Source organism: Struthio camelus, chromosome 1 (assembly GCF_040807025.1).
Source record: "Struthio camelus isolate bStrCam1 chromosome 1, bStrCam1.hap1, whole genome shotgun sequence".
Lineage (NCBI taxonomy): Eukaryota > Metazoa > Chordata > Aves > Struthioniformes > Struthionidae > Struthio > Struthio camelus.
In genome coordinates this window covers 87,936,018-87,959,230 of record NC_090942.1, presented here as the reverse complement: position 1 = coordinate 87,959,230, position 23,213 = coordinate 87,936,018, and the positions used below count along the sequence as shown (strand labels likewise).

General features: G+C 38.2%; 1 protein-coding gene across 5 annotated transcripts in view; it reads left to right on the top strand.

Annotated features, from left to right (window-relative positions):
* Positions 1 to 23,213, top strand: part of CRACR2A (calcium release activated channel regulator 2A) — an 87,005-nt gene that overhangs the window by 30,012 nt on the left and 33,780 nt on the right. For all 5 annotated transcript variants that reach the window (XR_011142893.1, XR_011142891.1, XM_009678819.2 and 2 more), the window contains exons 6-12: positions 4,922 to 5,012; positions 8,036 to 8,131; positions 15,116 to 15,303; positions 17,333 to 17,404; positions 19,111 to 19,156; positions 19,911 to 20,002; positions 21,356 to 21,686. Coding sequence is in view for 3 of the 5 variants with exons in the window: in XM_009678819.2 (XP_009677114.1) it covers positions 4,922 to 5,012; positions 8,036 to 8,131; positions 15,116 to 15,303; positions 17,333 to 17,404; positions 19,111 to 19,156; positions 19,911 to 20,002; positions 21,356 to 21,686 (916 nt within the window). In the remaining 2 variants the exon portion in view is untranslated. The remainder of the gene's footprint in view (positions 1 to 4,921; positions 5,013 to 8,035; positions 8,132 to 15,115; positions 15,304 to 17,332; positions 17,405 to 19,110; positions 19,157 to 19,910; positions 20,003 to 21,355; positions 21,687 to 23,213) is intronic.

The following is a 23,213-nucleotide window of genomic DNA, read 5'->3' as shown; positions in this document are numbered from 1 at the left end:
CACCTTCTAAATAAACAACCTGTCCCTAAATGCTTTTCTGCCATTGGTCCCAGCTCTGTGGCTTAGCTGTTTCTTGTGTAACTCCTTAACCACCAGTGAAATCCAGCCATCTCTCGGGGGGCTATCTGCAACTCTTGTCTGTTTCTCTTGTTGCTGTCTCACTCTGTTATTTGTTATATCTATCAGTTTCTCATATCATATCCAGTAGTTGCTCATGTTTTGTTTAGTTAGTTGCACCTTAGGCTAGGACCTAGTTATCCATTTGCATTCCTTAGCACTTAATTTATGTCAATGTTAAGTGTTTCTTACAAACCTGTCCTGCTAGAGCTCAGTAGACTTATAAACAAGCTGTACTACATGAATACTACATGTAGTAGCATGATCCTGCACCTTGGAGATTCACAGTGCTGTGTTGGATGTTGTTCAAAGAGATAGGGTTGATTTCACTGTGAATTTTTAAAACATAACAAATATATATAAAAATAAATTATATATCTATATTATATGTAAGTATAAAACCTTCTATTTGGAAAGTCTATTGATAACTGTTAAGTAGTCTTGAAGAAGAGTTTTGCATATTGTACCATCTACTGCTGAGCCTATTACAGATACTAGTACTGTTATCCTCTGAAAACTTAAACCGTGGCACTGTGCAGGCTTAGTGTGTGACTATTTTACTTAGTAACAGGCCATAATTCTACACTTAAAGGTGTGCCTTGGTACTTCAGGTAAACAACATCTCTGATTTGTTGGATACTAAGCTAGCCCCAGTATTATATATAGTATTATATATATATAAAATACATATTTAAGCAGTTAAGATTATTACTGGAGAAGAAACTTACTACTACTGCGGTCCCTCAATTAAAAAGTTTCAGTAAAGGTTTATAAACAGAAATCAAATATGTTCCTGATACACTTGCAGCTGTCTTCAGTAGTAGTGCTTCAAACTGAATACTGTACCAATATAATCGTGAGCATGTTTCTTCTATAAGCTGATCTGTAATTTTAGTTCAATAGAACAACATTGGGAAGACTGCTGATGTATACTTTAAGGAAAACAAAGCAAACAGCAGTGTTTTTAATCCTAGAATGGGTGTTCTCCTCACTGATGTTTATAATCACAAAGAAATTAGTTATGTGCTGTTTTCTACATTTGTAGATTTTAAAGCGAAAAGAGAATATGATGGTTATTTTGTCTAGCCTCCTCCTATTTAAAATACTGGATTGTTTCTTTATTTCTTTTGATTTAAACTAAAGTGAGAGACTTACTACAGTAACATATAAGACACTACTGTGTATATATCTGCTCTGGTGCTGGAATCAGCAGTAGCTAAGCTGTGCACTGAACTTGTGTAATAGTAACTCTTTACATTCATCCATTATGCTTTTGGCATCTATACATTATATAGAATTTTTGTTTGCCAGATTAAGTTAGTTCTCCTTGATTTCTGATATTTGTATTTAATTTTAAATATTAATTTAAAATTTGAGGGCTTCTTAAATTTGACAGTGGTGTTTTTTAAATGATAGGGTGATGTGTTGAGTGGGTGGAAAAGTAGCATATGAACTTTGTTGATAAATGTAGGGTAGATAAATCTAAGTCATACCTACATGAGATTGAGCTTGGAATGGACAGTTAAAACTCAGGAAAAATCCCTTGGAGTCATTGCTGAGAGCTCCCTGAAATCCTCAGCTCAGGGTGCAATGGTAGACAAAAAAACTCAGTAAAATGTTGGACAAAAAGGAGAGACTGAGAAAAGGACAAAGTGTGTTTTTGCCACTATGTAAAATCTTGGTGAACCCATGTCTCAAGTACTGAACGCCGTTCTGATCTCTGCATCTCTGAAAGGACATAGTGGAATAAAAAAAGGCATAGAGGATAGCAATTGAATGATATAGGGGATGGAGCAGCGATTTTGAGAAGGGAGGCTAAAAAGGTGGGGTTTCTTGAGTATGGAGCAAAAAAGGCTAGGGTGGGATATGATTGATGTTTACAAAACCATGAAAGCACTGGATAGCCTGAATGAAGAACTGTTCTTCTTCAAATCCCTAGTGTTAGAACCAAAGGGCATTTAGTAAAACTAGCAGGAAGTCAGCTTAAAACAGATGAAAGAAAGACTTTTTTTATTATAATAGCAAATAAAATCTTCAACTGCCATTAGCTCCGTCTCCTCATGTACTCCGCATTTAAGGAAACAAATCTAGCAGAGGTGGACTCTATTTCAAACAACAGAGTTTAGTATAGAGAAGATAAACAAAATGGTAAAGGAAGGGAAGGGTGAACTGACTTCTCTCCTGGCTTAGCACAGGAGACTATCAGAGTCCACCTTCAGTGGAAGAAGAGGAGAATCAGCATTTCAGATGATTACTTTAAATGCTCCAGTTTCTGCATGTTTAGGGGTAAAGAAGGACTGCTCAGCCAGGAACTGCATGAACAGCAAATGTGAAGCCTAAACAATTCACATAGCAGCTACTTTAATTGGCAGAAATTAAATCCTTGTGTGTACTGATCCTGCACTCATAACCTGAACTTAGCGAACTCATGTTACATTCCGTTTTGGTTAATGTGCTAAGCAACAGCACCATCTTCCTTTCCCCTCTGTCCCTGTGTATTCCATAGCATTACTGGAAAGAGAAAAATCACATTATCAAATATTGCTGAAGTTTCATATTGATTAAAACTGGATAGTATGATCTGAGGGAATAGGAGTTTTAATCAGGATATGTTTTGCATTTTTCACTTAACAAATGATATGACCTTTTGGTTTTCATTATTGTTCCCTGATTGAGTGTGGGAAATATTTGTGAACTAATATATTGGATGGTTTAGTTCTATTGCTTGTTGATTACATTACTTATAACTGTGTTATACTTGTGTTTAATTTGACCAGTGTTAAGAATAGCAAGCCATGAACGAATGCTGGGGAGTATTCAGCCTGCAGAAATGACGTATTTGTATGCCCGGCCAATTAAAAAAGAAAGGATTCCTACATTCAGATTTAGCTCCTGGATGTAGTCCTCATGGTACTGCCATACCTCTTGCTTCCAAACATGACAGGAAGCAAATACCTAGATCAACAGGTTATTAGTACAGTGCTGAAGTTATTCTCCCTTTCTCCCAGAAGCAAAGAAATTCACTTACAATTCTCATGAAACATCGGCTGCTGTGCAGTGTGTTCTGCTTCTGCGAAGTAGTAGGGTTTTTCATTATATAATCAGCCTAGCCCTAACCAAAGTGTCATCATACTATATGAATACAGTATTTTTATTTATGATCTTAGCATCCCTAAATTTATATTTAGCATCTAAATAATTGTTAATTATTTATGAATTGGTGCCATTTTACTCCATTAACAAGTGCTAATTTCTTGTGAGTCATTTTCTTAATTTTAGGAAAATAACACCTGAGGTCAGAACGTGACCTGACTTAACAATATAAGGAGAGTAAAAGATCAAAAAGTGCTTCTGGATTTTCCAGTATTCTCTATTTAAACCACAAAGTAGCATGAAGAGGTCTTTGCCTAGCCTGCTTTTCTTACCTAGTTTGAGTTTGCAAAAATGTATATGACAGCATGACTTGAAAGGTTACAAGGAATCAACACTAAGCAGTAACATTCTCCTCAGATTAGTAGACTGATATTTGTTTATGGCTAATGTCAATCTGAGAAAATGCACACTCCATTCTAAGCTGTGACTAGAAATTGCAAGCTTGCATGCCAACTGTTATGATGTTTGGAAGGGTGAAAGAAATACTTATTTCTGATGTTTCTTACTCCTTTTAGCTTGGATGATTTTTTGGGGGGGCTTCTTTCTGATTTGCTGTGCTTTAAATGAGAAGATAAACAGGTCTTTAATAAGTGCAAATTTAGAATTTGTAGAACACTAGGTATAAAAAATAGTAGGCCCCCACTACTATTAGCAGCTACTATTAGCAGCTTTTTTTCTCCTGTATATTCCTTGTCTGTCTCTTAGGAAGTTATGTACTTTATTTGTAACAAATGCATTCTGCAAACTGTTCAAGGAATAGCTCTAGCAAGAGGGATTTGGGGGAGTATATAGTAGTGTCATAAAAAGGCTCTGTTAATCTCTAATCTTTATAGGCTGTCCCCTGAGCTTGATGCAAAGGGATTTTTATTTTTCAGTTCCTGCATTAATGAAAATAAAATAAAATAAAAGTAGAACAAAGCAGCTTTCTCATTCCCTTTCAAAGGTTAAAAGTCTTCTGCCCAAACTGAAATGTAAGTATAATTTAATCCTCCATGTATCAAACCTCAGTGGTACTTATTTCAATACTATATTGAAAAAATAGCTTTTGTCCTTCCTTTCTCCTACCATCATACATACTTATGCACAGTATATTTATTTCTGCTCTCCAACTGGACTCTTAAATTAATTTCAGCAAAGCTGTTAGACACATTTCAGGCACATTTAAGGAAGGACTTTCAAGCAGTCCATTCAGGCTAAAACGTCTCAGATGTGATGGGGTACCTCATCCACTGAAAACTGTTGAATGGTGAACAGTGTGATCTCACAGCAAACAGTGAAGTTGCAGTGAAAATACTTGCAAGCCTTTTAGTTGGGAAACTCAGGCTCTAGTATCGTTGCTAATGTCACATGGAAGCTCCATATTCCTTGAAACTATGATTCAGCAGTCATTAAAACTGCATAGTGAACAGCTGCTCTATATGGAAACTTCAAACGTGTAGCTTTGTTAGGCTTTCAGCTGATGAAGCCTTCTTTCCATGAAAAAAAAAAATTAATCTCTGACCTTCCTGCACGTAAATTACTCTTTTCTTATTCTTGGGCTCATTCCCTGGAGTCCTGTGTTAAAACAGAAATGTACTTAGCTGTTAATTGTGAGCCATGACTTGAAGTAATGCTACAAAGACCCACTCAGTATGCTTTTATCTCTTGTTAGGAAAATTGCTGCTTATGATGAAGAAATTCAGCATCTCTATGAGGAAATGGAGCAGCAAATCAAAAAAGAGAAAGAACAGTTTATCTTGAAAGTAAGTGTCTCTTTTATTGCAGCCATAGATTCTGCTCTCACTTCCAGGGATTAAAAACCCTTGTTCTGTGTGTGAAATAAAAGCCTCCAAAATGTGTTTTAAACATGAGTAAGAGAAAGCATCATTTGCCTCACTGCTGTTTTCTAAGGCTCTGTAACTTCAAAGTGAGTGCAGTATAGCTGCACTATGCTCAGTGGTTGTCATGCAGCAGAGGCCAGTATTCTTTTGGATGTCAACTGAACTACTGTCTCATTGTGTTGTTGATGCTGCTGCTGGTCCAACTTGTGGTCATGACCAGTGATGATGATCTTTGGGATTGCTCACAACAGCAGTAATCCTGTCAAGTTCTGCAATCACTGGTTTTGTAGGGGAGGGTGATAATTATCTCACTGAAGAGAAATAACAGATAATGAAGGGGTTGTAATTTCTGAAACCACTACAACTATTTACAAAATTAACATATGCCAACATCGTATGTCACTGCCTGGTGCTTCCTGAACACTTAACAACCAGATCCCTTTTCTTATGAATGGTCTCCTATAAATCCTCTCTATTAGTTTTGTATTCTGTTCTTTGGATTTTTCTTGTCCTATTTTTTTCTCCTAAAACAAGGAAGCTGACATCAACTCCTGCTATGTCCAAGCAAAGAGTTCTTAGAATTGTTTAAGTGGGAAGGGACTTCTGCTGCTCCTGCTCAAAGCAAGATTAACTTCAAAACTAGATTAGGCTGCCCAGGGCCTTGTCCAGTTGTGTTTTGAATATCCCAGTGCTGGAGATTCTACCACTTCTTTGGGTGGCCAGGGACAACCAGTCATGAGCTAGTGTCTCATGCCTTTTTGTTTTCTTGGAAGCACTAATAAAATGAAAACAATAATGTTTTCATTCAACACATAGTACAGAAAATGTTGGCAAAACTAGTGAATATCCATCAATTATCAGCTCCACTGTCCATTACATATGATAGCTGAAAAATCCCTGTGTGGTTGAAAGAGTATAAAGTATTTTTTTGTTTCCCAACATAAACCATGTTCCCAGTTTATGGAAACACATTTCCATGAGATTAGAGCTTAAATCAATTATCTAAGGAATCAGTCTTTTCACTTGCCCCGCACAATAGCGAACCTGACCCGTAAATTTCAGTTTTTTTCCATTCCAGACAGAGAACAGATTTCAGTGGTATATAAAGTGTGTATATCTGCTGAAGGATATAAAGCATTTGCAACTTTACCTGCCAGCAGTTGCTATGGTAGAATTGGTTTATATACTCTTAATAGCACATAATTGAAGTTTCATTGAAAATCCTGAAATAACAAAAAGACTCTTTTCTATAAGAAATGATCATTTATGATCGCATCCTCTAATTAGTTGCGTCTTTGAGGCAGAGCCATCTCTTTATATTGAAGTATTTTTATTGTACAATTAAATTATTAAATTGAACTATTATAGTTTAATGATTAAATTAAATTAAATTACAATTAAAGTATTTGTATTAGTTTTGTATTAGTCTTTGTATTAAAGCTCACCACTGAAGCTACAATTTAGTAAGCATTCACACTAATGATTGTCAGCCACTCCAGAAGTATTGTTTTTTGGCATGACTAATTTGAGGATTTGAAGAGTTCTGATAGTTAAATTCTTTCTTTAATGAAAAGTCTAACAAAGATTCTACAGCCTGGAGAGATGCTCTGATGCCTTACAGAAACAGAATTATTATGACTGGACTGAAGAGCAGCACTTGAAAAATACATTAAAAGAAATTGTTAAGAACCAAATAAGTACAAATTGTTGCTATTAAGATACTTAAATAGCTGACTGAAGGCTTTATAAAAAGGGCAGTTAGTCTTTTTTTTTTCTTTTGGATATACATTCTTCTGCATAAGGAGCCAGTTAATATGCATTTGATTACCCCCTTAAGTATACTACTGGAGGGGAAAAAAACCCAAAACCCAGTGGGTAGGAACCATTCCTATGCTCACCCCCTTCTTGAGGGAATTTTGATTTTTTTGTTCAGAGGCTAAGCTCCTGAGGAGCTTATTGTGGTGGAAGAGGACAGATTCTCAGCTTGTATGAACTGCTGAAATCCCATTTTACCCAGAGGAGGTCTGGCAATTGTCCTAGCTGAAGAGGGTCTGAAGGGGTCATCCTAAATAGGATTAGGAGTTCCCAGTGATTACAGAATACTTAGATAGCAAAGCAGTTGACAAACCAATAACATTACAAAAGATATTGCAGATTCTGAGGCCCACCTAGATTGCTTGCTTATGTCAGTGGAACTTCTGTTAAATTACGTGAATTAAATTGTTGTTAGTGATGGATTTTAAAGGTAGCAGGTACTGTTTCTTTTACTTCAGCCTGTGCTGCTGTGTGGCAGCCTGTATTGCCCATTATCAATCCAGATACCTTGTATATGGCGCTCTGAAAAATTTAAATTGGTCCAAGTTGGTTCTATCTGTGCATTCTCATTATTTCCCTCTATTAGCAGTTGTCTAGTTCAGGAAAATAAACTGGCAAAAAACTGTTCACTTTTTGCTGTTTTTTTCTTCTGATTTAGCTCTCTGAACCAGCTCACTGTTCGATCACCTGAGCATGAATGCCAGTATAAGAAAGGAGAAGGGTATGTGTGGCTGGAGAGGAGAGGCTGGATTGTAGCTTCATTGATTTAGTTGGCTAAGTGATTTAAGCTCCTAAATCTCGTGGGTATAGGCTCAAAGTGCCAAAGACAAGAGGCTATTAAAGCCTTTTAAAAGTTCTGCATCCAGTTTGTAAAGGCTTGAGACCTACTCATGTGCAATCAGCGTTTGCTCTAGCAACTGCAGTCATTGAGGTTGATGGTACTACACAACTTTACACAAGTTTAGAGTCTAGTATCATGAGTGATAGCATCTCTGGATTGAATTAGTTTAGTAGCTAGTTATATTCACTGTTAGAAGCTTGCCTGTTATTTTCATACTTGACTCCTTCTGTCTCCTCCTGCTGACACACTGTGCTGTTCTGTTAATTAATTTCCTCTTTGGATTTTGCAGGACACAGAGAGGTTTCAGTGCTACAGTCGAGAGCTGGAATGCAAGCTCGTGTTGAAAGAACAAGAACTGGAACAACTGGTTCAAAAAGAGCAAATGGTATTAACCAGCATCCTCCTGCATTATTAATTATTTTGATCATTTTGATTTGTCCATGTGATTTTCTTTAGGTGGCATTTTAGGTACCAAAAATGCAAGCTGGTGCATCAAGAAGTTGTCTAGCTGTGTCCCTGTGTTCCTTTAGTGTCGTCGCTATAGATACCTGATTGCATTTGAAAAATGGAATTAAGACTGCTAGATCTTTTATTCACGTGCTTTGGAAAAATGTTACCCTCTATTTCTAGAGCAGTCTTCCCTGTATACGATATAATGAAAAAAATACCCTACATAGTCTCCTCAAGTAGTAGCTTAGTTTTATACAAAGGTACCAGAATTCCACTGCTTTTATTTGTGTTAGGAACTGGCTTAGTGCCCAGATAGCCCAAGAGCAGAGAAGAATGATTAGAATCATGGAGTGTGCACCTTTGCTCAAGGCTTGTACCAGCTGCAGTTTGAATTTTTTGGAGGATTCAGCGCTATGAACTTTAAATACTCCCTTCAGAAAAACTTGGTGTGATGCATCTCTCGCTGATAACGGTTCTACAGCAGTGCATCTCTTGGATGACCCTGGTATGCCTACTGATTGACATGTTTTTAAAAGGGACTGCAATCAAGCTCACTGCTTTTGCCATTAGTTCACTAGAGTGATATCAGCTTGTCAAGTTCCCGTATTAATGCCTAATGTGTTTTATTTCTTAAAACGCATGGCCTAGTTGGGGAAACAGAATACTTCTGCATGTGTAAACTTACTGAAAAGTCTTCAAAGGCTGTGCATGAAAGAACAGAGATGGGGAAGGGAAGTAGCATTGTAATTTAAATGAGTGAAAGGGCCGAAATGGAGTGCTGTCAAACCAATTCTCCCTATTGAATATAAATACAAAATATATGTAAAATTTCTTTTCCTGGCAGCAGTGACGAGGAGCAACAGTCCTGGGAAGCAGGTTGAGAGGAGTAAGAGGGAAGGATAAAAGGAGATTTGAGGGAAGTCATGTGCCTACTAGTTGTGTGGTTTTTAAATCATCTTCTGATAAATGATAAATTCTGATAAATGAATCCAGGTGCTGCTAAAGGTGATGGGAATTGTAGAGTTGCACAGTTGTAAGACGGGAGACAAACCGTGTCCTTAAGCCTGCTATTTATAACAGGCAAGTTTAGGTGATGAGGACAGGGGGCTGGACTAAGAGGATTGAAAAAAATCTGGCTGATGTTAATTAGCGTTGTTCCGTACTACTGTAAATCAGAATAGTCATGTGATTTTACGGAGGCTCTTTGCCACGTTCTAGTCCTGAAGGAACCACATTGCAGCACTAGAGCAAATGAATCTATTCTTTGAAGAGGTATGTGTGGGAACACAAATCAGACACTTTTACCCTGAAACTAACTGCAAAACTATAATAAATCACAGAATCACAGAATGGTTGAGGATGGAAGGGACCTCTGCAGATCATCTAGTCCAACCCCCCTGCTCAAGCAGGGTCCTCTAGAGCATATTTCCCAGGATCACATCCAGGAGGGTTTTGAATATCTCCAGCGAAGGAGACTCCACTACCTCTCTGGGCAACCTGTCCCAATGCTCTGTCACCCTCACAGTCAAGAAGTTTTTCCTCATGTTCACATGGAACTTCCTGTGGTTCAGTTTCTGCCCATTGCCTCTTGTCCTGTCGCTGGGCACCACGGAGAAGAGTCTGGCCCCATCCTCTCGATGCCCCCCCCCCCCCTCCTTCGCATATTTGTACACATTGATGAGATCCCCTCTCAGTCTTCTCTTCTCCAGGCTGAACAGGCCCAGCTCTTGCAGTCTTTCTTCCTAGGAGAGGTGCTCCAGCCCTCTAATCATCTTGGTAGCCCTCTGCTGGACTCTCTCCAGGAGTGCCTTGTCTCTCTTGTCCTGGGGAGCCCAGAACTGGACACAGCACTCCAGGTGAGGCCTCCCCAGGGCTGAGGAGAGGGGCAGGATCACCTCCCTCCACCTGCTGGCAACACTCTGCCTAATGCACCCCAGGAGACCATTGGCCTTCTTGGCCACCAGGGCACACCGCTGCCTCATGCTTAACTTGTTGTCCCCCAGCACTCCCAGGTCCTTCTCGGCAGAGCTGCTTTCCAGCAGGTCAACCCCCAGCCTGTCCTGCTGCGTGGGATTATTCCTGCCTAGGTGCAGGACCTTGCACTTGCCTTTGTTGAACTTCAGGAGGTTCCTCTCCGCCCACCTCTCCAGCCTGCCCAGGTCCCTCTCAATGGCAGCACAGCCTTCTGGTGTGTCAGCCACTCCCCCCAGTTTAGTATCATCAGCAAATGATTCATCATAATTTTGTTATGATTATATTTTAATCTTCTCCAATCTTTGGCTTCATAATTTTGTTTAAAATTCTATTATCAATCAGTTACAAACAAAAACAAGTTATCTAAAAACCTTTATCTATGACTGGCTAATATATTTGTGTTCTAAATATGGTGTAAAAACCACAGAAACTCTTCAAATGCTTACACTCAATTTTAAGCTTAATCTGATAAATACTGGCAGCAGAATCAGGAAATTTTATATTACAATTATTACCTCCTGGCCTATCCTGGAGAGCATAAGACAGTGTCTGTGTTATTTTTTGTTGCTAGTATTTTTTAATTTGTGTTTTCCTTTGCTAATGATTGCATTGTTTATTATTAATAGTATTATAATGTTTTCTACCTTATTGATAACCTTTATTATTTATAATTCCACCTACTCCATGTGTATGAATTTGTGTGAGTCTCAAGAATTGTGTTGTTGAAGGATAGGATCTTCATACTTTCATAAAAATTGAATCGGCTCCTTATATTTTTATTGGAAGGAAGTGTGTGCTGGACAGACTGGACTGACTATTAATGATGTGATCAGTGAGAGATTTTATTCAAATAAGAGACTGTATTTGAAACATCTGTTATTCAACCAGCTGATTTGTGCCCATTGTCAATTTTACGTACAATATTTGATTGCTTTTCAAGGCAGCAACTTATTTTGTCTATCTGAAGGCTTAACTCAGTGTAATTATATGTAGTGTTTTGTACATGTACTTTTCTATTTTCTAATGATCAGCCCTGAGAGTGACTCTCATCCTTAGTCAGATCTATTTTTGTAGTGCTATAAACCCAATCATTTTCTGCTGTTGCTCCTCATTCATCTAAGTGTCAATATGAGCTAGGTTAGCTTCCACATGTCTGATGTTTGCTTTAACCAGAGCGCTCTCGTACTTTCTCTTCCTCCTCTTGCATGGAAACAGACCTTGCCAAGTAAGTCTATTCTTGCAGATGGTAACAGTAGCTTGATTTAATTACAACTTCCGTGCTAGATTTTGGAAATAATCCAAATGCCTATTTCCAAGCTGCATTAATTATTATTATTATTTTTTAAACTTAGTGTCATTATTCCTGTAGTGGAAATGATTATAAAAAATGTGAAAGGAAACTTCTAGGCAAAATGACCTTAGTGTCACTTCTGCTGACTTAGCCAGATGCAGGCTCCCTTATGAGTGCCTCCTGCCTGGTAAAACTGAAGTACACATTATATCCCATGCTGACTGGTTGCTGACAGACTACATGGATGCTAATTCAAAGGCTTTTTCCCCTTTGCAAGACAAGTGGCATTCTGCAGGCCAAGATTCCTTAGCCTAGGCCTTTTTGGTCACTACCATTGTCTTGAACTGTCCACTTGCTCCCATACTGCATGGCTTAGCTACAGTACAGGGTATTCTCAGCAGTGCTCCCAAAGAGATGTGTGATTTTTTTACAAAGCCCTTAGAAATGTTGCCAAACACTACTTTTAAAGTGTTCCCAAAGAGATATGTGATGGCACATCTCAAAAGGAAGCACTGGGGACAGGGGATGTCCGGCATAACATCTAGGGCACAGAATATTGTAGTAGGGGAAGAAAGTAGGCGGGAGCCAGGGAAACTGCAGGAAGGTCATGGGCTTCTCACATAAAATGATGGGCTCTGAGCTGATGACAGCCACTCAGGAGCATGATCTTGGGGTTCTGATTGAGAGAGTCATGAGAACTTCAGCTCAGCATTCAGTAGCATTTAAAAAAGCAAATCAAGTGGTAGGAATTGTTAGGAAGAGCACAAAGCAAACCCCAGCCTTATAGCACTGTGTAAATGTTTTACCATTCACCTGTACCTGGAATAAATAGAAAAAAATGATAAAAAATAATGAAAGGATGCTAGGAAGAAAGGGAATGTGTGGAGAGTGCTTAATGTATGTCTTTGTAGGACAGCAATAATGGAAAGTTCATTTGTATTGAGCAATCCCATATCCTTCCATTGTAGTTTGAACTAGGGAGTTTTTTTCTCACATTTTTATCCAAAAGAGTATATATATAGCATCAGCTACTGTGGCTCTGCTTGGTCTATGATAATTGGTTAATTCTCTTTGATCTCTAGACCTTCTTTTGCATACTGTGAGCCATGAGTGTCCCTCCCAATCAGTTTTCATCCACTGGATGACCACTGGATTTAATCTGCAGCTCCAATAAGCAGAGACCTTTAAGATCTATGCCATTCTGTACCAAGTGAACATGCACCTAATGAATCATTCCATTGCACTGGAAGCTGTGTAATTGAATACTTTAAAGGTAGTATTTGGTATCACTTAGGAGGGTTGTATAAATAATTGGCAATACAGTGCAAAGAAAGAGCTCTGTGAAACTACTGTGAAATAACCCTTTTTCTTCTTGTTATGTTCTGTAATTTAAGTATTATGAGCATTGCTATTGAGCATAGTTTGAACATAATTGTTTTGCTTACAAGAAAAAGCAACAGGAGCTAGTATTTCTAAGATTTTTACCTATGATTCTGGGAGCCAATGATGGCTACCATTGCATTGACGCTTCTAGGCCAGTCTCCCTTGTAAGTTTTCAGAGGGCCATACTTTTCTATAAGTGTGATTTCTGCCTGTGACTTGCTGCTCTTAAGCTTTTGCTACTGAGACAATTTGCATGGATATAAATGGTCTGATGAAAACATGGCTTTTTAAAACAAAAAAATGGCTTTAATACAATGAATGAGAGAAAACCGCTGCTATGAGAAGAATAGCTTGGCTGTCATCTTTTTAGAGTATCTTGGAAGTTTTGGATGTGTCTTGAAATATCTACAAATTCTCCACTTATCCTGCTTCCATAGTTTTGCCCAACTACAGGCATCTGAAGATAGTGTTTGCAAAAAGAAGGTCTTAGAGAATCCCAAATGCAGGCTCTTGTTCCATATCTCCCATTACTGTATAATATAATTATAATAACAGCAGGTGTGAAAATGTGCAAGACTTTGGAATGCTCAATGCAGCTTAATTATTTACCTTAAAAATTAACTTTATTGAATGATTTTTAAAAATTAACCTTACTTATGAATTATTATTGTTGCTAGGATCTCTAGTCATCATGCCACTGCACATCTTTCTATTGTGTGGTGTTGATTTCTTGATGACACTGATTAATACAGTCTTTCTTCTTATGGTAGTACAGCCAGTTCAGGTTGTGAATGAGATTACAAACCATGCAGACAGAATGATAGAAATGGTCGTCTTCGAACGGAAAAATGAATTTACTGAAATGGTGCTAAGGTATCTCTTGTATCTTGTATCTGTCTGTGGAAGGCCAGTGGAAGACACAGCTCCTTTAAGAGTAAAATAAGGCAGGTTCAGAAAAAGATCCTTGGGCTTTACTTATCATTTCTGAACCATGGTTAGAGCTATCCTTGTCTTCTGCATAGAGATATGAGGACATTTGTAATCAAGCTTTACTTCAGTAAACGGTAATGAGAAGCAAATCTGAAACTGGCAACTTGACGTGTATCGACTAGAAGTGGTGTATTTTGTATGGGCAAGACACTGTTGCTGGCCCAGGCCACATTCAGAAGATTTAGCTAATATGTTTACAAACTTGTGAGTGTATCTTTCTGAGGCACAGCAATTATTCACTCTCCCAGAGGTGACACTGCAAAGAGATTCTGCAGCCTTCATTATGGAGGTTTATGGATGGGCGGTTAGCAGATGTGAACACAGACTAACAAATGCAGTATTTGGGACAAGTTTTCTGGGGGACTGAGTCTCCTTGACTCTTGTTGACTTCAGATGGAGCTGTGAACATTTACCTATAGCATGGTTACTAGCAGTGCTGTCAGTTCATTGTGATCACTTTTTGCTTCTCTCAAAACCACTGTTCTGAGGAGTGAAAGTCTAGGTACGTGAAGCATCTAGCCTTTTACTTAATTAGAATAGATTCCTTCATTCTGCCAGTGACTGTGTCTTTGTAAAGTACATTTGCATCCCTTAAAATGCACACTAACGACAACAACAAAATAAAAAGCTTTTATACCTTCAGGTCAGCATTCCCTTCTTTGAAATAAGATGGCCTAATTTTGGTCCATGTTACTTTTGCTCTCTGATCTTAACTTGCTCTTTTAGCATGGAGAAACAGGTTGAACTTGTTCCTTATATGCAGAAACTGTTGTCATCTGTTTTTCAGGGCATGTGAATCTTTCATTTGTGTATACTTTGGAGACTGTTTCTCAAGGTGTGTGTATCTTTCCTTTGTGTATACTTCGGAGAGTGACTATAAAAGTGATAGCTCTAATTCACACTTTCTGGCAGAGTTAAGTCTAACAAGAATTTTTAGCCAGAACTCTGAATCGTTCTGTGTTGGCCTTGTCATGGTGGGAAATAGTCTAAAATAGCAGCTGTGGATATCAGCTAAGTATTCCTAATCACCCTGTAAACATCTTTTTTGTGGTTTAGCTTGATGCATTTTGGAACTGTATGAAATGCAGTCACAGAAAGTGTGTAATGCATTGTTTTAGGATGGCATAACTATGTCCTGTATTAAGACCAGCAGGAGAGTGCCATTATACATTACCATCATATGGTGACTTTGATAGAAATAGAGTCCCCACTCAACTAACCTCGAAGCCAAGATGCTTCAGTAAGTTATAATACTTTCTATTGTCTTTTCTTCTATTCCAGTTAGAGCGACAATGTACAGAACTTCTCAGTGGCAAGCAAGAAACCAAAGTAGAGAACACCAAGCTGAAGCTGACTAATCAGGAGCTGCTGAGAGACCTGGAGAAAACTTCTCATGAGCTGAGTCTAGCTCAACAACAGTTACAGATGCTACAGGAGGAATCATCAAGGCTACATGAGGAAAAGGAAATGTAAGTCTCCACCTACTGTGGTACTAGAGCATTTGCTTGGCATGCCAGTGAACCTCCTTCACAAGGCACTCAGCACTGTGACTCAAGTTTGCATCATATATGCAGAAACCACCAGCAAAGCCAAGTGCATTTCTGATGACTTTTCCCCAAATAATTTGTCGTGTTTTCTATAGCATGTCTGGTTTCTGCAGAATCTTTTACTACTTCTTCAAAATGTGACTGTTCTCTCCCCCACATTTTTTGTTGGGGGTGTTTTGGATTAAAAATCAGTTAAATTGGTTAAAAAGTATGCTTCGATTTTGAAATAACAATAAGATTCCTTACAGAAGTTACAGTTGTGGCACATGATGTTTCATCCTCTTCAAGGTTAAGTCTAAGACTCACTTTTCAGAATGTACTCTGGCTATGAGAAAGCTAGAATGTACTTCTTTTCTTCATCAAAAGCAAGGCTAGTGAGTAATTTCTGACCAAGGAACCTGGTAAGCAAGATAAAAAGGCACTTAGACAGCTGAATCACAACTCACACAAGACCTCACGGTGATATTCCAGAACCATCTTTTTTGGATTTCCAGTTTAAGTATTTTGGATTTCAGTTTCTGTCCCTGAATTACAAAAATATTTTGCAGTAAGCAATATTTAAAATTCATATTTTGAGGAATACGGATGTCTTTTAAGTGACTGATCAATCTACTTGTCCTGTTCTGGTCTTCTACGCAAGGCAAAAATCACGGTACCATGAAGATGTAATTTGCAGATGTATTCACTGAAGTCCCTTTAATGGAAGACATTTTCAGAAGAGCTTAGGGTAATATAAAAGCCTATTGCTGCCAGAGGAGAGCAGTTGGATGCCAGACAGTGGTGCATATCTTGATGGAATCAACACATTTCAACAGTGAACTACATAACCTCAGAGCTGTGTCTTTTTAGCAAGTTTCAGTATAGATCACAATATTGTATCAAATATCATACTCTTTTTCTGCTAAGCTTTGTGCCAAACTCTAGTTAGTTATTACTAATTTAATCTTTCTTGAAGGTGTAAATAATGAACTTTGCAGAACTGTTGAGCAGTTGTTAAAGATTTAACACTGTTTTGAACACCAGTTTTAGGTTTACGTATTTGACTTGTAGTTTGGAAGTAGACAACAGACAACTCTTCCTTAAGGTGGTTTATATCTTCTTTGAACATAATTTCAACATAATCCTCTTTGAAGGCCTCTCTTTTCAGATTCAGAGCAAAGACTGTAGGATGATCTGGTTTTAAAGCTACAGAGGAAATCTGCCCAGTGGCTGAACAATACTACTGCATTTACAAAGCACTTTGGGTTCAATAGTGTTTTATGGAATTAGAGTCAGACCTACTCAGCTGCACCTGCAGCATTGCTTTAAAAATCTATATCAGTCTGGTAAGACCTGCGCTGCTGAAGCAGGTATAATGTTCAGACTGTGCACAGAAAGTACTTGAGGCTTCACTGAAAGGCAGAAAACATTTAGGGCCAGGCACTAAGCTGGATTAAGTCAAAGCAAATGGTGAAAATCTATTGTAAAGATCTGAGACTATCGATCCAGTGTTTAAGGTTGCACAACTGTTTAGGATAGGAATTGAAAAGAACTTGTGTGAAATGTGGACATATGAACCTGAAATATGGTCCCAGACAAACTAATTTTGTATAAAGTGTCCTGTTAACTTTAGTGGCTGTAAGTAAGGAAGACTTCAATTTTTCATCTTCTCTGCCTTGAATGCAAGTCCCAGTGCCAGTCTATCTTAAGCTCTCTGAACGAAGAAATTCTCATCCCTCTAATTCTTGAAAAAAAACTTCTACACCTTCCTCTGCTATCTCAAACTACTCTGGCCCCATGGGCTTTCTGCTGAATAAGCTTCTTTATAAATTAGTAGCCATTCCTGTGGAATAAAGACTACACGGTTGGAGAAGGTGAAGTCCCAAATTTGGCTACTCCTAGGAGGACGTATTTTAGCCATGTTGTTACCATGGTTAGTACAATTTTATTTCTTTATTTCCTTCTGTTACAGGGAGGTGTACAGGGTGACAGAAACCTTACAGCGGGAGAAGTCAGGACTTCTGAAGCAGCTGGATTTCTTAAGGTAATATGCACCTTACTTTAAAGAACTTCTTACAGCATTCTAAAGCTGTACATTAACAGATTAAATGATCCTGATGATAAAAAACATAGCAAAAAGGGTATTTTAGTACGAAGGACAGTGTGTCCTTATGTCGCCTGCACTTTCACAGCCCAATCCTTGCATATAGTAGAAGGTAGTAAAGGTGAGAGATGTGCTTTGTTTTGGTGTTGTGGAAAGCCTTTGTTCCAGAAGTTAAGTGTAAAACAGAACAACTGTGAGGTGTTCAAAGCTGTCTCAGTGGCAGAAGATAGCTGAAGCTGTCTCAGTGGCCACAGGATAGCTGAAGCTTGCTAAAAGGCTCTATTGTTTCTAAAGTGATAGAACCACAGCCAAAACGAAGACTCTACCAATGAGTTTATTTGTAAAATTACATAAAAATATTGCAAGCTAATTTTCTTTGTAACATTTTGGGACTGATAGAACTTAAGATTTGGTGCTCTTGGCAATTGTAATTCTTTTTAATGTGCAACAATGTTAGCTTTTGTTTGTGCGGTAGTAAGTTTGCATGGGCTATAGATTTGAAGGCCTACAGGGAAGTACATTTACTGCATTTACTTCAAGTGGCCTCATTAAAAAATTACCTGAAAACTGCCATGCTAAAATTTGAGGATAGATTCATAGTTTACAGTGTATTTCCCAAATGGGTTTGCATAGGCCACTCCATGTGGTGTAATCTCCTCTGCTGCTAGTAAGGAGACCACAACTAGAAACAGCTGACAGCAGTGGTTGTTTCTTTTCACCAAGGCTGTAGTGGCTCCTCATTCTCAATATCACAGAATCACAGAATGGCTGAGGTTGGAAGGGACCTCTGGAGATCATCTAGTCCAACCACCCCTGCTCAAGCAGGGTCCTCTAGAGCACATTGCCCAGGATCGCGTCCAAGCGGGTTTTGAATATCTCCAGGGAAGGAGACTCCACAACCTCTCTGGGCAACCTGTTCCTGTGCTCAGTCACCCTCTCAGGAAAGAAGTTTTTCCTCATGTTCAGATGGAACTTCCTGTCTGTTTCACTTTGTGCGCGTTGCCTCTTGTCCTGTCACTTGGCACCACCTCTTTTATGGTCAGGCCAGCAATAGATGGAGACACTGAGTGATGGATTGAGCAGATGTCTTGTCAAATCTGATCAGAGCTGTTTAATTGCCTGAAGTGTGCGTTTCTTGATGTTTCCACCTCTTCTGCTTAATGAATGGAAATTGGATGCTTCCTAGAGAGGATAATCAGAACTGTAGCCCTCAGAGGGACATAAGTGGCCTTCACCGCTGTCACCAGATGAATGGAAAGGATATTCATTACACCTTCTTCCTGTTAAGATGAAGTATCTGCTGTGAAAAGCTTTAAACCTTCTAATTTAGAGTAAATGAAGGCATGTTGACCAGAATTGGTTTCTGTATGTTAAGGCATTTATTTTGATAAACTGCAGGCTGAGGTCCAGATGCCAGCTGGTTTTGATCAGCACAGCCGCAGGAGATTTGCCTCAGACAGGAAACTGGCTGTGAGAGAATGTGAATGAAGCATGGTCAAGGATGAATATATGCCAAATTAAAATGCGTTGATGTTGCCTTCTATGTTGTCAGTTGTCTAATCTGTCTCCTGATGTTGAGTAGAAAAGGCAGCCACTTCCAAAATCCTGGTGTCACTGTTTCTTTTATTTGTGTTCTATCTTTGCAGGGAGAGGAACAAACATCTCAGAGATGAACGTGACGCATTTTTACTGGTAAATACCCATCGTTTGCATTCCCAGTATTGAGTAAACACTTATCAGAACATCCTCAAAAGATGGGGCTGTGAATGTTTTAAGAGCTACATTTTTAGAATTATAAAGTTGGAGCTATCTTCAGGGAGATGAACCTTAATAATAACCCTAATAAGAAGCTAAAGATGCAATCATGAGGGGATGAGATAATCTAGAAAAAAAAACAATTAAAATTCAATTTTGTTAAGCTATTCAGTCAAGAGTAGCTAATCTCCTGAAATATTTATATACCAGTACAACATGTGAGCACCTGAATCAGTATTTTTGAAAACTTCTAACCTATTGGTTTTGGCTAAGAAGAGATCCTATTAACATTTTGTCCAGCAGCAGAGAAAGGGCTCCAAAGAAGTTCCAGTAGTACAATGGCTTAAGGAGACTATGGCCACTTAGTTTACACTTTTTGTCCTTTCATTCCTACAAGAAGATGCTGGTGTAAATCACCGTAGATCTTTTAATTTATTTTGATAACGTTATGCTGATTTATGCTGTTTTATGGTGGTCCACTTTGTTCACAAAGATTAATTCTTGTAGGATCTGGCGTTTCTATGTTCTGATTGTCCATCAATGAGGATTTTGAAGCATTTATGCTTTTTAGAATTTTTTCTGCAATATTTTCTGTCATAGTCATTGTGTTATTTCAGCATTTGCAGTAAAGACAATTATCCATAATGAAAAACAGGAGTAAATTAGTGAGAAGACTTCTCTATTTCTGCAGAAATGCAAAAAAGGTGTTCCAAAAGCCAGCTGGAAGCAAAGATCAGGGTCTGTCATTGGGAAATACATAGAGGGCAAGGTATTGCCTAACAGGTAAGAGCTTGTTTTTTCTAAGTGTTCTGTATTTGAGTACTATAAGGTTTATACAAAGAAGATGTAGAGCTCTTTTTTTCACTATGATTTCTTTTTGATATCACTAAGCTTTGGGACTTTTCAAAGCGTATATTTCTAAAGTGTCTGTCACTGTAAGATTAATGTTCTCTTTAAGAACTTTGGAAATAAAGAGCTAAAATAAGTGTTCTGTCTGCAAAAGCAAAAGACTTCCCTAGTTGTGTATGAGCATGTGATGGAAGGCACAAAAGCTTGTCCATTAGCCTCTCACTGCAGCGGACAGCCGAAGTGTAAGAGTCTGGGACTGGCAAGACAAGGAGAATTTAATTCTCAGCTGTGTGATTGTGAACGTGAAATAACAGGAACAAGATGGAGATCTCAGTGAAATGTTAATGTTTCCTTTGAGATGAGAGGAGCTGGAAAGAAGACTTTAGCAGCACTTAGAAAAGACAATGCCCCCGCAGACACAGGAGTATGAAATTTAAGGAGAGGAAAGTTTCAGAGATAGAATTTAATGAAGTTTAGAACAGAGGAGTGGACCATGATTGGAAAAAGCAGTCGGAGCACAAAAATCATAAAAGGAGTTAGGTGGGAAGGGTCCTGTGGAGGTCTCTAATCCAACCTCATGCTCAAAGCAGGACTAACTGCAAAACTAAATTAGGTGCTCAGGGCCTTGTCCAGCTGATTTTTGAACATCTGGATGGACATCCCACAGGCTCTTTGGGCAGCTGTTCCAGTGCTGCACCACTGTTAGGAATTTTTTTCCCCTGTATCTAGTCAGAGTTTCTCTTACTGCAACTTGCATCTGCAACCATTGTATGCATCTGAGAAGTCTGATTCATCTTCCTTACGTTATCCCTGCTGTTGAATTCCTACTTGGCCATTTTTCCTGTGCATTCAGCAAACCCAGCTCCCTCCTACCTGCTAAACAGAGAATTAGATCACACGTAGAAAGGATCTAGGTTGTGTGGTTGTCTTATTCTTTCAGAATAGGGGGGAAAAATCAAAAAAACAAGAAAAACAGACCAGAGAAATGTACAATAGCTAGTCCATGGAATTAAACTTGAGGCTAAACTCATTTTTTTAAAATTCTGGTCCAGATTTTCCCCATAACTTATTAGCTTTCCTCATGATGCTTATACCCATCAAGCACACTATATACATATATTTTGTACAGTGAACTAGTTTTTCAATAGGTACATGATTGAATCAACTATATTTGCCTTAAGTAGTAGAAAACATAGGAGATGAAATTACATTACATTGGAATGAGAACAGTAGGAATCCAGACCCATAAGTACTTTTATGATGTACTTATTTTTTATCTCTGTCTAGTGAGCCGTTTGAAGAAGATGATGTTTTCAGTAACTCAGCAAAGAGAAGGGGTTCTATCGGGCTGAATGGATTTCTCCCTGTAGAGCCTGATGCTGGAGCTAGTGGAGGAATGTTTAAAGCATCACATCTCCAAAGAATAATATCAATTGAGGAAGATCACCTACCTCAGTTTCTTGAGAGGCCTGTGAATAAGCAGCTGAACAAATGGACTGGAGAAGATGAGAATACTCCTTCTAAGAAGGAAATAGATAAGAAAAACATAGAACAATCTGTGGAACACACACCATCATCTTCCAGGGGACAACCAGTAGGGAAGGAAACACTATCAAATGTAAGGAGGCAGAGGACCTCATGTTTTCTAACATGAAATTGTGTTGAAGAGGATGCTGTAATGTATTATTCTCAGAAGCTAAAATCATTTCATTTTCTGTTTGTAAGTAAAAGTCTGACAAATTAGGCCATCGATCTGCATGAACAGGGAGATGGAAATGTATTCTAGATAAATTTTGAAGGTGCAAAGAAGGGAAGAAAATGGTAGTTACAGACAATGTGTGCATGGACTTATGTCTTTTTATGACTATAAAAGCGAGAGCCATCAAAATAACTAATTTCTGGAAAGTTTTGTTGAGGATTAGACAACAGATTCTGAATGACTGTTTAGGAAAGGTGTAGTTATGTCTTGTAGTAGTGGAAGAGGGTGGATAAAGATCCGTTGAAGGGTAGCAATTGTCTGAAAAAGAAGTAACTCTCTCTGAAACGTTTAGGTTGTTCCTTTTTTTCTTTTTGCCAAAAAGTGATATTAGACATAATTTGATAATTTTGAGTCAACTTTGGTAGCTGTTTAGTTATCTAGAAACTTAGATAGATTTATTGCCAAAAATGAGAGCAAATATTCTACTTTTAATCAACATTTGAGAAGACTTAAGACTTTCATTTGGCAAGTTGAAATCCAAATTTTTCTTTTTTTAGTTCTAGCTTTTACGGAAATGTTAGCAATGAATTCTCCAGGCCATAATGATCTATAAAAAGATATGCAGGAAAGTACATTTCTTTATAGTCTAAAATCTTTCTTGCACTGCCACTGCTTGAGAGCTGGCTGTGCTTGTGATCTAATTTTAGTATTGTTAAGTATTACCCATTGTTATATCCTTGAAGCATACATTAAAAATATTAAGGTATAGGAAAAAATAGGTATGCATATAATTATATGCATACGTAGTTATATAGTTCTTTTAGAAGAAGCAAGCATGTCATAAAAGTGATGGTAAAATTATGCCATGGTTGCATAATAAGTTCTAAGTGGTACATCTTAATAAAAAAATGTCTAAGACACAGAAGAAGCCTTCCATTTTTAAAAAGAATAGTTCATCAAACCCTTCTTAAAGCATTAATGTTATATAACCATAAAGAACTTAGTTCTGTTGTCAAAACTAGCAAGATGTCCTGATTTGTGGTGTATGGCTTACTCTAAATGGCTGGATTCTTCCTCCACTTAATGTCAGGTGGACCCTTCACAGCAAATAGCTACTGAACTGAGTCACTACTTTATTAAGGGGAAGATATCCTGACACTAGGTACTGCTTGAAAACAAATGATAATCATATTGTTATGCATTTAGAATTTTAATTATGGTTTGGCTTATTTGGCTTTAATTATGATATGGCTTATTATTATGGTGTTAGATAACAACCAGAAAATCTATTATCTGGTTTCTTAATCAGAAACTTAGAATATTGACATAGTTCTGTGCCTTACTGAAATTGCTGTGTCCTGTGACTGGAGGAGCATTAACCGTTTTGAGAAAGGGAGTGGTCTAATTGGCAGGGGATGGAAAGGTGGTGGAGGAAACTATGCTTTT